Source organism: Hipposideros armiger, unplaced genomic scaffold, assembly GCF_001890085.2.
Source record: "Hipposideros armiger isolate ML-2016 unplaced genomic scaffold, ASM189008v1 scaffold_480, whole genome shotgun sequence".
NCBI lineage: Eukaryota > Metazoa > Chordata > Mammalia > Chiroptera > Hipposideridae > Hipposideros > Hipposideros armiger.
Window position 1 is genome coordinate 435,897 of NW_017731830.1, and position 14,051 is coordinate 449,947.

Sequence of the window (14,051 nt, forward strand, 5' to 3'; positions counted from 1 at the left end):
CGGAAGCAGCCGGAACTCATGGGGGCGGGCCAGAGCCTGGAGAGTTATTTCCGGGTCACGGCGGAGCGGGGTCTCACGTGGAGGCGGAGGAGTTCGGCCTACAGGTGAGTGCGGGGGACGCTACATCGGCGGAGGGTCTGGAGGTGGGGGCCCCTGTGCGCTCAACCCTGGCGAGGCTACCGCCTCCAGAAACTCTCCCCTTGGAGCCAGGCCCGGACCCCCGCGTCATCCCTCCCCGTGTTTGTGCGGGAGCTTTGGCGCGGCGGAGGGACCAGCCTCGCCTCCTGGGTCCCTTGCTTCGTGCTAATGACCGTGCAGCGGGAGTGGGGTGTTGCTGCTGTTGTGCAGATCACGGGCTCTGAAGTCCTGCGGGCTGGTTCCGAGCCCCCGTTTTGCCAGTTGCCGGCTTGGGGACCCGTCGCAAGGGAATGAACGCCTCCAGACCCCAGTTTGCAAGCCTCCGAGGTGGGGTAGTCCCAGCAGTCCTCACGGGCATTGAAAAGAGCTTTTGCAGACAGCGTTTGCAGGAGACGCACTGTAAGGCGCGTTTCTTCTTGAAGGAGTGAATACGTTTGGGGCCGCAGGGTTGAAGAGACGCTCTTCAGTGTCAGAGAGGCTGCGACAGTGTTCTGAAGGCAGCGATGGAAGAGAAGGGGATTAAGCTGACCGCAGCCTCCCCTGGGCTTCTTTGTTCCTATCGTGTCTCCTGACCGCTCCTCCGCCCTCTGCCTCCTGACTCCACCCTCTCCAGGTTTGCACCTTCTCCTTCGCACCTTCTCTCTTCCTCGGCCCACCCATTTAAATGTCAGTATCCCCTAAAGTTCTGCCTCGGGCTCTTTCTGTTCAACACTTGTTTACCACCTAAATGTATGTCACCCATGTCAGTTCAGGCCCCCCCGCGCTCCCCTCAGCCTCAGAGCCACCCAACATCTCCACTTGGACATCTCAAGGCATCTGTTCAAACCAGCGTGTCCTCCAGCCCCCCGAACACCCGCTTTCAGTTCCTCTGTCGCAAGGATTAGCACTGCCATCCTGCAGTTGCACACGCTGGTAGAGCACATTAGAAGACCGCCATTGTCCTGACGTCCCCACCACGCTGACTTGGAGCGAGTTATGAATGTATCTGAGCCCCACCTCAGGCCTGGCCTGGCTCCTCCTCGAAGCTGCTAAGAGTTAGGCAGGTCCAGTGCGGACCCCTGGGCCCCGAGGCTGAGGAGAGCTGCAGGATGGAGACGCTCCTGACTCCCTCCCGCTGTCCAGGGAGAGGATGCTTGTTTCTGGATTCCCTGGGTGTCTCCATGTCATCTAGGCCAGGGAGCAGCAGGAACTGGGCTGGTGACAGAAGTAGCTCAGCTGGAAGCTGAAATGTACTTGAGGGCCCTAGCCCCTTTGCAAAGGTGCCTCCCTGAGATTTTCCTTTAAAAAAAAGCATTCTAGGTTGCTGTGTGTCATCTCCAGTCATTAAATGTTAGCAATGTATTTGAACATTTAAAAAGAGGCTTGCAGGCTGGATGTCCTCATCCTTCTCTCCCCACCCCCCAACCCCGGTTTGACTCAACCCCTCTTTTATGGATGGGGAAACTGAGGCCTGGAGAAGCCAATAGCTGTGCGGCCAGACAGTGTCACTCACCATTTGAACCCGGTGGTTTTCAGCCCTGGCTCCTCTCACCCCACCTCACTGCTGCCCTCATTACACAGGAAAGTAATTAGGAGAGAAAGTCACCCGGGCTGCAGGTGTGGAGAGGGGATTAATTTCCAGACACAAAGCAGAAGAGCTGTTTGGATGAACCAAGGTGACAGGTTAATTGTGCCACACTGCCTGCCGCTGGTGGGAATTGGCAAGGAGGGCGGAGCTCGGGATTTCTGTCCACTTCCTAAGGGCAGTGTCTGCTCAGTCAGGCTTAACTGCAGTTGTAACTGGCTTAACTAGTGGCTGGCACAGGGTGACTAGGCTTAGGAGACGTGAGGAAGGGGGTTAGGAAAAGGAGTCGACAATGTAGCAAGCACTTTCCGTGGATTGTGTCTTATTCTTTCCAACAGACCTTTGAGAAGGAAGTGGTATTACCCCCATTTTCCAGATGGAGAAATTAAGCCTCAGGGAGGATAGGTGATTGACGTAAGGTGAGGGAGCACTTTGGATTTGAACCTGGGGCTATCTGAAAGCTAACTCCATTCCACGTTGATCATATTTCTCTCTGTTCCCCATTTTCCCATTCCCTAACATTTTAGACCATCCACTCAAAGAAACGTGGCTCTTGGCAATACCTAGCTGAATTGTACCCAAGGTGGCTTGGTGTGGGGGTAACTTGTACCATTTCTGTTTTCAGGCATGATCACCAAGACTCACCCAGAGGACCTGGGCCTTGGGCTCCGGGAGAAAAAGAAGAAGAAGAAGAAGGTGGTGAAAGAACCAGAGACTCAATACTCAGTTTTAAACAGTGACAGTTATTTCTCCGAGGTCTGTCCCTCAAGAGCTATATCCCCTTCGAAGAGTGTGGTTCAAGGGCAGGCACCCAAGATGCCGCTAGTGAAGAAAAAGAAGAAAAAAAAGGGCCACAGCACTGCATGCGAGGAGCCTCCGGAACCTGAGGCCACAGGACGTGCCAGGCGGACAGAGGAGTCGCCTGGCTCCTGGAAGCACGCTTCGGGTCCGTCCGAGCTCCTCAGCAGGGACAAGAAAAAGAAGGCCACGTCCCCTGGTTCGAGAGTGAAGACCTCCCCAGACCCCAGACAGGGCAAGGAGGTGACCAGAGTTGGCAAGAAGCTCAAACAACACAAAAAGGAGAAAAAGGCCCGGGAGGCCACGGCCTCCTGCGCCCGGGACCCTTGGTTCTGCGAGGCCGGGGATGCCCCGCGTGCTTGTTCAGGGGGGAAGGGTGGCCAGGAGCTGGCAGCTCCGGGGCAGAAACGGAAGCAGGGCAGCCCCAGGGAACACAACGCAAAGCTGAAGAAGAAAAAGAAGACCCGCCAGGAGGCAGACACCCCCCGAGGCCACGCCGAGCCCTCCAGGTCTGTGGAGAGCAGCCCTAGGAAAGGAAGCAGAAAGAAGCCCGCCAAAGGAGAGGCTTCAGAATACATCCCAGCAGGAGACAGTCCCAAGTCCCCCGCCAAGAAGAAGATGAAGTCCAAGAAGAAGGCGGAGCTGCTGGGCACGGAGGAGCCAGCTCTGAAAAAGAAAAAGAAGAGGAAACAGAGCAAAGAAGAAGAACCGTGGGCGGAGGAGGTAGGCTTTCCTTCAGAAATTGGCTCTGCTTTGGGAGAAGGCGGCAAGTTGGGAGTGTGTGCGCGCACACGCACGCAACTCCACTTTTTAGCTGCCCGAACCCGGATTCAACTGCCTTCAGCCAGAAAGGGGATTTATTGACACATGTAACTGGAACAGTTGACAGCTGTCTAGCACTTACTGAGGGGTGGGCCTCAGTTTATGCCGACTGAAGGACAAGTCCCCGGAACACGGTCCTCAGGACACTGTCTGTGGGGCCTGTGCTCAGCCCAGCCAGACGCTGTTAGGGAGGGTGGGGGAATCTACGACAGGCAGCCCTGGTTCCTGGGCTTGGCCCACCTTTGCCCTGGTCCTGTAGACTTGATTCCACTGGATCGCTCCCCCTCTACGCAGAAACTCTCAGGACCTGGCAGGAACCCCAGAAGTTTTGGTGCCTTAACGCCCATCAGAATCTAGAATCCCTTCTGCCGTGAGCCCAGTGAAAGGTGGTCAGTCCCCTCCGCTTAACGCCCTGTGATGGGGACTCTGCCTCCCAGAGCAGCCACTGAGTTAGGAAATGCCCGCCTGTCATCAGGGTCTGGAAGGGTGATGTGAGGGGACAGCCATCCAGGGATGTGTGAGATGTAGCAGCTGTCACTACTGAAGGACTGAAGGACCAGGGGAAGGTGCCGGCCGAGGGTCCCTTGGGATGAGGCCAAGGAGAGTGTGGCCCGTGTAAGCATGGTCAGGACAGGCCCAGTGAGGGCGCCCCAGGAGGAGCAAAGAGACGGGTGGCGGAAGCGGGGGCCCCGTGACAGAACCAAGGCCACAGAAGTTTGGATTTTTGACTAAAACAAGGTGGGAGCCCCCGGAGGGCTTTGGGGCGAGGGGTGACGTGATATGAGTTTCTGCAGGTTTTGAGCTATAACTGGCATAACATTGTTTAAGGTGCACAACACGTTCTGATTGGGGTTTTAGAGCTCTCACCTGAGCTGCTCTGTGAAACGGACCAGGTTTAGGGGGTGGAGAGGCAGGGGAGAAGGTGGCGACCAGGACCTGGGGTGGGGGCCAGTGTGGAGGAGACATGGGTCAGTTAAGGTTTGCCGGCAGTCCCCAACCCCCTTGAGGGCCGAGCCCCCCTCTGCATTCCCCAGCCCCTGCCAACGCCTACCGCCCCTCCTTCTCACCTCCCCCCCATCAGCAGGGCACTTGGCATCTCCTCTTGCTGAACTGGTGTCATCTGGAAGGTCAAGTGACACATGTGGCAGGAAAGGTCATGCACCCGGCCTGAGTCAGGAGACCTGGGTTCACGTCAGCCCTGCCCCTGGGCCTTGGGGGTGACCTCATGATAGTCGCTCCACCTCTCGGCATTAGGATTGTGGGTGACGGGTTGGGGTGGTCTGGGATCTTGGGTCTTCTCTGGATTCATGATTGCACCCTGCAGGGCTGCCGGGCACAGGCTGCACACGCTTGGCTCTTACCCCTTTGCTGTCTCATGCAGGAGCCTGACACAGACCTAGAGGTGGTGCTGGAAAAAAAAGGAAACATGGACGAGGCGCACATAGACCAGGTAGGACCAGGCCCCATCCCGCCCGTGTGTCCTGCCACGCCCCTCCTACCAGGCCCCAAGAGCCTGGCCTCAGAAGCGCCCCGGACTCCGAGGGCCACCAAACCAGCATCTATAGCGTGCCTCCAGGGGCAGAGAACGCTGGCCACCTCTACTTCATGCGGGGAGACCCCTTCACCGCCATGGTGTTGGCCTGAGGGGCCATCTGGTTATTCAGAACCCCAGACTGAGGCTCTGCTCCCCCTAACCACTGCACAGGGAGAGGGGGGAATGTCCCCGAGACCTGAAGCCAGGTGGGGAACACATGTCCAGCCAGGCCCACTTGCTGCCTCCTGGCTGAGTTCAGGACCCTTTAGAGGTGGTTGTGTTGGGGACCAGCTTCTGTTTCTGTCATGCTGGATGTCCTGGGGAACACATCCTGTGTGGGAGCTGGGCTTGCTGGCAGTGGGGTATTTTCACGGTCCCGGACAGCATAGGAACCACACTGGGCTTGGCCTTGACCATCACTAATGAAGTGACCTGGGCCACTCACTACCCTTACTGACCCTCATAGGTGAAGACAGAGGTGCTGGGTCATATGGTAGCTCTATTTTTAATGTTTTGAGGAGCCTCCACACTGTTTTCCAAGGTGGCTGCACCAGTGTGCAGTCCCACCAACAGTGCACGAGGGTCCCCTTTTCTCCACATCCTCGCCAACACGTGTTTCTTGATTTATTGATGATGGCCATTCTGACAGGTGTGAGGTGGTTTTAATGTGCTTTTCTCTGATGATTAGTGACATTGAGCATATTTCATATATCTGTTGGCCATTTGTATGTCCTCTTTGAAGAAATGCCTATTTCGGTCCTCTGTCCATTTTTAATTGGATTGTTTCTCTTGGTGTTAAGTTGTATTAGTCGCTTAGTATTTTGGATATTAACTCTTTATCAGATGTATCATTTGCAAATATCTTCTCCCTCTCAGTTGGTTGGCTTTATTTGTCGATGGTTTCCTTTGCTGTGCAAGAACTTTAGTTTGATGTAGTCCCATTTGTTTCTTTTTTCTTTTGTTTCCGTTGCCCGAGAAGACAGATCTAAAAAATATATTGCTAAGAACAATGTCAAAGAGTTTACTGTCTGTGTTTTCTTGTAGGAGTTTTATGGTTTCAGGTCTTACATTTACATCTTTAATCCATGTTGAGTTTATTTTTGTATATGGTGTAAGAAAGTGGTCTGGTTTCAATTTTTTGGCATGTATCTGTCCAGTTTTTCCAACATCATTTATTGAGAGACTGTCTTTACCCCATGGTATATTCTTGCCTCTTTTGTCATAGATTAATTGACTATATAGGCGTGGGTTTAGTCTGGGCTCTCTATTCTGTTCCATTCATCTATGTGTCTGTTTTTATGCCAGTACCATACTGTTTTGATTACTATAGCCTTGTAGTAGTTTGATGTCAGGTAGCATGATACCACCAACTTTGTTCTTCTTTCTCAATATTGCTTTAGCTATTTGGGGTCTTTTATGGCTCCATATAAATTTTAAGATTATTTGTTCTAGCTCTGAAAAATGCCTTTGGTTTTTTGATAGGGATTGCATTGAATCTATGGATAGCTTTGGGTAGTATGGACATTTAAAAGATATTAATTCTTCCTATCCATGAGCATGGTATATGTTTCCATTTGTTTGTCTCTTCAATTTCTTCAAAGTCTTATAGTTTTCCAAATACAGGTGTTTTACCTCCATGTCTAAATTTATTCTTAGGTATTTTATTCTTGTTGCTGCAATTGTAAATGGGCTTCTTTTCCTATTTTCTCTTTCTGATAGTTTGCTATTGGTGTATAAAATGCAACCGGTTTCTGAATATTAATTTTATATCCTGCTATTTGACTGAATTCACTTATTAATTCTAATAGTTTTTGTGGTGACATCTTTAGGGTTTTCTACATATATTGCGTTGTCAGAAAAGTGATGATGCATTTTTGCAACGAAAAACAGAAAAAATACGTCATGACTTTTCCGACAACCCAGTAGTATCATGTCATCTGCAAATAATGATGGTTTTACTTCTTCCTTTCCAATTCGAATGCCTATTTTTCCCCCTTTTAATTCTTATTTCTTCTTATGTCTTCTTTCTTTTATTTGTGATTGCAATGGCTAGGACTTCCAATACTATGTTGATTAGAAGTGGACATCCTTGTCTTCAAGCTTTTCACCATTGAGTCTGATGTTAGCTGTGGGTTTGTCTTACATGACCTTTATATGTTGAGGTATTTTCCTCCTATTCCCGCTTTACTGAGAGTGTTTATCATAGGATGCTGGATTTTGTCAAATACTTTTCTGTATCTGTCAATATGATCATGTGATTTTTATCCTTCATTTTGTTTCTGTGGTGTATCACGTTAATTGATTTGTGGACACTGAACCAACCCTGCATCCCTGGAATAAATCCCACTTGATCATGATGTGTGATCTTTTTAATGTATTGCTGAATTCAGTTTGCTGATATTTTGTTGAGGTTTGCGCCAATGTTCATCAGGGATGTTGGCCTATGATTTCCTTATTTTGTAGTGTTTTTGTCTGGTTTTGGTACTAGAATAATGCTGGCCTCATAAAACGCGTTTTGGAGCCTTCTCTCCTCTTCAGTTTTTGGAATAGTTTGAGAGGGGTAGGTATTCATTCGCTCTTGAATGTTTGGTAGAAGCCGTCTGGTCCGTGACTTTTTTTCATTGGGAGTAAATTCGATTTCAGTACTAGAATCCGTTTGTTCAAATGTTCTCTTTCTTCCTGATGGAGTCTTGGAAAACTGTTTCTAGGAATTTTCCCATTTCTTTTAGATTCTCCAGTTTGTTGGCATATAAATGTTTGTAGTATTCCTTTCTAATCCTTTCTTTTTTTGTGGTGTCAATTGTAATCTCTCCTCTTTTCTTTTTTTTAATTATTTTTTCAGTTACAGTTGACATTCAATATTATATTAGTTCAGTTGTACATCATAGTGGTTAGACATTTATATAATTTATGCAGTGAACCCCTCCAATTAGTCCATTATTCATCTGGTACTGTACACAGTTGTTGTAACATTATTTTTTTCCTAAGATTTTTATTACAGTATAGCTAATATATACTATTATATTAGTTTCAGGTGTACACCATCGTTAGTCAACATTTATATACCTAAAGAAGTGATCACCATGATAAGTCCAGCAACCATCTGACACCGTCCCACGCTGTCACAATATTACTGACTATATTCCCCATGCTGTACATTACATCCCCGTGACTTATTTGTTCATACCTGGATATTTGGACCTCTTATTCCCCTTCACCTTTTCCTTTTTAAAATTTTCAATTATAGTTGACATTCAATATTATTTTCTTTTAGTTTCAGTATAGCATAGTGTTAGACATTTATATAATTTGAGAAGTGATCCTCCTGACTAGTCCCCACCTGGCACTATACATAGTTATTACTATATTATTGACTATATTCCCTGTGCTTTACTTTACATCCCTGTGACTGTTTTGTAACCACCAATTTGTACTTAATCCCTTCACCTTTTACACCTTGTCCCCCAACCTCCTATCACCCCGATAAATCTAGTCCCCATCTGACACCGATAGTTATTACATTATTGACTATATTCCTTATGTGATCCCCTGCATCCCCATGACTGCTCTGTAACAAGCTTGTACATTTTAATCCTTCCCTTTTCTCCCACCCCGCTCCCCTCTAAATGTTTTTTTTCTTTCCTCCCCCCTGCTCAGGTGAGGCGAAAGGCCTTGCAAGAAGAGATCGATCGTGAGTCGGGCAAAACGGAAGCTTCCGAACCCAGGAAGTGGACAGTAAGTCTGGTGCTGGAGCTCTTGGAGGCAGTGCGCTCAGCATCCTGGACCTCCACGGCCCTCGCCTTGCAGCATCAGCGGCAGGGTGATGGCGGCCAAGTTAGCACGGCCCCGGAGGCCGCCCCAGCCAGCCCGCTGGTTTCCTCCCCCTCGGAGCTTGTCCTGAGCTCATGTCCTTGCTAACCCTGGTCGGTGTGACTTCAGTCATCATCTTGGGGAGCTGGGTCTCTTGCCTCTCCCAGGCAGGGGCATCCTTGCTTAGCCCACTGCTGAGGGGCTCTCTTACATTTCCTCGAACATGGGTGGTCTGTGCCTGGGTGGGAGGAACCGGGAACCCCAAGTTCCTGACCGGGCTCGGCTTCCGACTGGGCTGTGTGACGCTTTACCTCTTTGGGCCTCCCTTCCCGCTCTAAAATGCCGTGCTTCTGGGAGAGACATGCGTTTCCGATTCCCACTCGCCCTCCTCCACCTTCGGACCGACAGAAACCTAGGCTGATGGTTGCGTGGCCAGCAGGAGAGGAGAGGGGAGGCACGGCACGGCACGCCACGGTGAACAGCATAGTGGGGACGTGTGCCGCGCTGTTCCCCATGAGTTAGGGGAGGAGGAGTAAAGCAGATGGGCAGCTTGACGTCTAAAAGGAGGGCTCAGAGGTTGGCCAGACCTGATGGAATTCCAGCCAGGCCACTCAGTAGGCTTGTGCCCTCGTTAAGTGGGAAGCCTCCATTTTCCATTTCCTGATCAGTAAAGCGGGCATCACAGCACTCCTCAGAGGGCTCTGGTCAGAAGATGACCGATGTGCTCGTGAGCATTGCGCCCGGTACAGAGCGAGCATCTCATCAGTCGGGTCCTTCCTGGGGAGGTCGGGGTTGGGGAAGGAAAGGGTTGGAAACGAGGCAGATAACCACCTTTGTTCTCTTCACACAGGGAACTCAGTTTGGCCAGTGGGATACTGCTGGTTTCGAAAACGAGGAACAGAAACTGAAATTTCTCAAACTTATGGGTGGCTTTAAAAATCTGTCGCCTTCGCTCCGCCACCCCCCTCACACGACCGGAAGGCCCAACATGGCGCTCAGCAAGGCGGCGGCCGACAGCCTCCAGCAGAGCCTGCAGCAGGACTACGACCGGGCCGCGAGCTGGAAGTGCCGCCGGGGCGCCGGCCTCGGCTTCTCCGCCGCCCCAAACAATATCTTTCATATCGACAGGAATGCTTCCAGGTCAGTCAAGTTTGAAGATTAAACGCTCCTGTTTTGTCCCCCCCAAAAAACGCCAAAATTGCCTTGATTGTTCAGTTATGCAGATAGAAGCCATCTGACATTCGTCTCGAATCAAAGTCCTACGGAGATGAAGGACAACCTGGGGTGGGGGTCAGCTCATGTTTCAGGAGCCGAGAGAACATGAGTGGCCAAAACCTGCGGTTTTCTGGGTTAAGCCTTCTTGAAGACATCATTGTGTAAATACTGACGGCTAACATTTGTTGAGTATGTAGTATGTGCCAGACACATACTGAAGAGCTTTCCTTGCATTAATGTACATACTTAATCATCTTGAATATGAAACAGGTGCTGTGATTATCCCCATCTTACAGATGAGGAAACTGAGGTTCAGGGATGAAGTTGTAACATTGCCCAGGGTCACCCAGCAGTAAGTGCCAAGTGTGCTTTCATACCTCAAACCCTGCGTCCCATTTCACTGCTCTGACTGTCCCCCGCTAGGGAATTTCACCTGGAATACCCACTGGGGATTAAACGGTCTTCTGATTGAAGGAACAGGAGTCCATTCCATGTCTAAATCACAAACAGGAAGTGGAACGAATGATACATGGGAGCCGCAGGCTCATCTTCCTCTCGCAGCTTGGACGAGCTGCAGGCAGGTGTCTGAACTGCCTGCCACGAAGCAGGGGTGGCCGAGCTTCCTCTGCCGCAGAGAAACGTCCCTGGTCCCGTCTCGCCTTTCCCAGCTGCCGGCCCTCCGTCCTCGGTGCTGAGCCTGGATTCACTCTCTGCTGGAACTGGACTCGGAACGAGGCATTTTAGAGCGGTTAGTCCTCCACAGGACCCGATGGCAAATGCCCAGGGTTGTGTCTGTTAGATTCTTTACCATCACGAGGAAGTGAGTCCCAGGTGACTTTTGTGGCGGAGGCCGAATGCCAGGAGCAGGCGCATCAGGATGACAGGAAGTTGCCTTATCAGCCACGGGGACAATATCTCCAAGCCCATACTCTACAGCCAGCCTCACAGCGCGGCGGGGACACCGACCCGAGTGACGCGTGACCACCTCTCCATTCACCTAGCATTTTGCTTACCAAACTACAGGGTGTGATTGGGACACTTTCACATCATTTGGCCTGACTGCCTCCTTCAGACATCCCATCTCAGGCAGGAAGTCGTTCCTGAGGAAGCATCCTTTTCCTCTGCTCCCTCATCCTGTGTTTTGGCTTCACCAGGCTGGTGGAAAGATGGCCGTAGCCATTCCAGGCAGCTTACCGAGACTCTAGAACATTCCAGAGGAAGAAGAAAAATTGTGTGGTTCAAGGAAGCTTCCAGAAGCCCCTCAGGAGACCTTTCGTCATAACTCATGTCCATTCCTGAACCAGCCCGATAGGGGGAAGGTTCTCCTCAGGCCAGTAAGGAAGAGGAGCGGATGCTAACGAGACAAACATGGTGCCCACGACTTCCTGCCCCGCTGGGCCGAGGTGAGGCAGGCCTGCCTGCACCGTGACTAGCGAGCACTGGCCAGGTCAGGAGTCCTACACATCTGCTATCGGTGACTCAGGTGGGCCACTTCCCTCAGAACGTGGTCTTTTGTGGATTCAGCCTTGAGATATGTAATGGAAGAGGCCATCCAAATGCTAGCAGGTCAAGTTCTGCGTCTGGAGTTAGCTCCTTCGGGGCAGCTCCTCTGACGGGGAATAAATCTCTCCTGGCCTTGAACACTACAGGAGTCCGTTCCGTGTAAAAGGGAAGCAGTCGACTGTTCTCTAATCGTTCTGATCTTGCCGAGACATCACACTTCCGTTTGGGCCTGCCTCGGCTCGTCAGGAAGGACTGTGGTCAGCCATCTCGGGTGATGCGGGAGAGCGGATGATGGGCTGTCCACCGTCTGGTCCCCACGGTGATAGCTCTCATTAGGGTGTGACGGTCAGGCCTCTCCCTCCTGCCGTGTAGGATACGTGGTCCCTCTGTAATAGGATTGGACTTTGGAACTCACTGTATCACCGCTGGCTGAAAAGGTCCACTTGCTCAGGGGAGGTTTATTAAAGTCTGTTCTTAAAGCACAGTCTACCCAGAGAACGGCGAGGTGCCAGCGTCCCCAGAATGGACTTCACCTTGTCTCTGCTGCTGTAGTCTGCAGACTGCCGTCGCTCACGGGAGCAGGGCCGTCCCAGGGCAGTCTGCAGTCCTGGGAGGCCTTCCTGTCTGAGCTTCTGGTGACAGCCGAGTGTCTGTCCTCTGCAAATCTCACCATGTTGCCTTGAGCCGCCCCTGCCCCTGCTCCTCTGCCTCGTACCTGGCGCCCTCCTTAGCCTGTCTGCAAGTCTATTTGGTGTGATTTCCATGTTATCCTTCAGTCTTGACTCCCTGTAGAACACAGCCTCTCTCCATTGCAACAAGGAGGTTTGGGATTTTTACTCAGATCTGGGGAGATGGGCAAGGGAGGTCTGAGCTGGATGTTTCACAGCCCCGTTCTCAGACTTGCTGTCCTTTGGCATTTCTCACTGACAGACCCTCCTCCTATGGCAAGATCCTTCCCTCCTTACGATTGCCCTTATCCAGCTGTCCCCCACACCTCGTGATTCGTAACCACTTTATTTCATGGGGTGATTCCTGCTGTTTCTGCCTCAGTCCACTCGGCCCTACCCTGAGGGCACCTTTCCACAACCAGACCAAAGAGACACGGTTCTCCCCTAAAATAGATTGTGCATTCAGCTGTGTGAACTTACAACTGTTCAGGTTTGTGATTGGCAGAATGCCCCCCCAGAGATGTCCGTGTCCTGATCACCGGAACCTGTAAATATATTAGGATACAAAACAAAAGGGTGTTTAAGGTAGCAGGTGGAGTTAAAGGTGCTAATCATCTGCCCTGAAATAAGGTCCTAGGTTATCTGGGTGGGCCCAGTCGAATCACAAGGGGCCTTTAATGTGCAAGAGGGAGACAAGGGTTGAGATTTGTAAGAAAGACTCCACAGGCCGTCGCTGGTTTTGAGGGTGGAAGAAGGGACCACAAGCCGAGGAATGCAGGCAGCCTCTAGGAGCTGGACGAGGCCTGAAAACAGAGCCTCCAGAAGGGAGCAGCCCTGCCAACACCTTCATTCCGAAGATGCGGCCAGCTCCACCTCTGGCCAGTAGAACTACAAAGTGATAAAATTATGTAGTTTTAAGCCACTAAGTTTGTGGTACTTTGTTAAAGCAGCAATAGAAAACAAATACAAGTCTTATGCAGAACTTTTCCTCAATTTTACCTTATTTACTAAAATTCTTGGATTTTTTTATTGTTCCATCCCATCCTTTGTGATGAGAATAGGTTTCGTCCCATGTAGGTTTTCAGACGGGCAAATTGCTTTCATAATTGGGTTGGAAAAACCACACAAGTGAATGAAAATCTGAGCCTCTGCCGGGCCAGGTGACATGTCGCAGAAGCTCCTTTGGTGTCTATACCCAACCTAATATGAAAGTCCAAATTCAGATGAATGTATTGAGTGTTAGGAATACACTGACTCAGGCTTGGGAACTAATGCCATCCGATGTATACAGCCTCAACGTAGAAGAAATACTTTTTAAAGCACATCATTTATGAAATTGCCAATTTTTGTTTTTTTTTTCATTTAAACAGTATGATACAGTAAAAATGGTATTGGAAATAATTTTGTGAAATAAAGGCCACTTGAGAATATCTCTGAGCCACACCACGATGCTCTCTGAATTTCTGTATATTTTTAGTAAAGGGACAGCCTTCGCTACCTGCCACTCGTTAATGGAGGCCATTTTCTCAACAGAATTCCTAGGGTGGGGGGATGTCACTTAAGTTGGCCAGAAAAGCTATAGCACATTTTTGGTCCTAAACTATCCGGTTCAAACATTAGTCCATACAAATTTCTCTTCAAAAATTATCTTAGGCACTTTTACTGAGATTAACCGTGTGAACTGTAATCATGCATTTCACACAGTAGACAGAGATGAAATCTCTGATAGTGATGTAATCTCTGTCCACTGCGTACCTTCCAAAAGTACAATAGTTTGGGGACACTTAATCTATAACTTGGGAGACATTTTCCTGAACAAAGGGTTCTAGGCTGGAGTCCCCACCAATCGCTATTAATGTTCTTACTGATTCAGAATAAAATGTCAGTGGAAGCTCATCAGTGGTAACAAAATCAGATTCCCGTCAAACTGGTGGTGAGAAAAGTAGATGGAATCCCATGCTGTTTAGTTATGGCTGCCACGCAAAGCAGGCAATATGTT

The 14,051-nt window shown here is 50.1% G+C and overlaps 1 protein-coding gene across 3 annotated transcripts; it reads left to right on the forward strand.

Moving 5' to 3' along the window:
• Positions 1-42: 42 nt before the first annotated feature.
• On the forward strand, positions 43-13,495 carry KNOP1 (lysine rich nucleolar protein 1). Of its 3 annotated transcripts, none has more exons than XM_019666902.1 (6): positions 57-104; positions 561-751; positions 2,328-3,223; positions 4,704-4,772; positions 8,514-8,591; positions 9,517-13,495. In XM_019666902.1, the coding sequence occupies exons 3-6, from the start codon at positions 2,330-2,332 to the stop codon at positions 9,826-9,828; spliced, it is 1,353 nt and encodes a 450-aa protein (XP_019522447.1). In that variant the 5' UTR covers positions 57-104; positions 561-751; positions 2,328-2,329; the 3' UTR covers positions 9,829-13,495. The 3 variants fall into 3 exon arrangements, with proteins under 3 accessions (XP_019522448.1, XP_019522447.1, XP_019522449.1); XM_019666904.1 differs by having other exon boundaries at positions 69-104; positions 585-751; XM_019666903.1 differs by lacking the exon at positions 561-751 and having other exon boundaries at positions 43-104.
• The last annotated feature ends 556 nt before the right edge of the window (positions 13,496-14,051 follow it).

What these genes read in the sequence shown, in the direction of transcription:
- KNOP1 (XM_019666903.1), top strand. Translation starts at nt 2,330, where the DNA reads ATGATCACCAAGACTCACCCAGAGGACCTGGGCCTTGGGCTCCGGGAG. An exon ending in AAGAACCGTGGGCGGAGGAG is followed by an intron (nt 3,224 to 4,703) that starts GTAGGCTTTCCT and finishes TGTCTCATGCAG; the next exon opens with GAGCCTGACACAGACCTAGA. An exon ending in ACGAGGCGCACATAGACCAG is followed by an intron (nt 4,773 to 8,513) that starts GTAGGACCAGGC and finishes CCCCCTGCTCAG; the next exon opens with GTGAGGCGAAAGGCCTTGCA.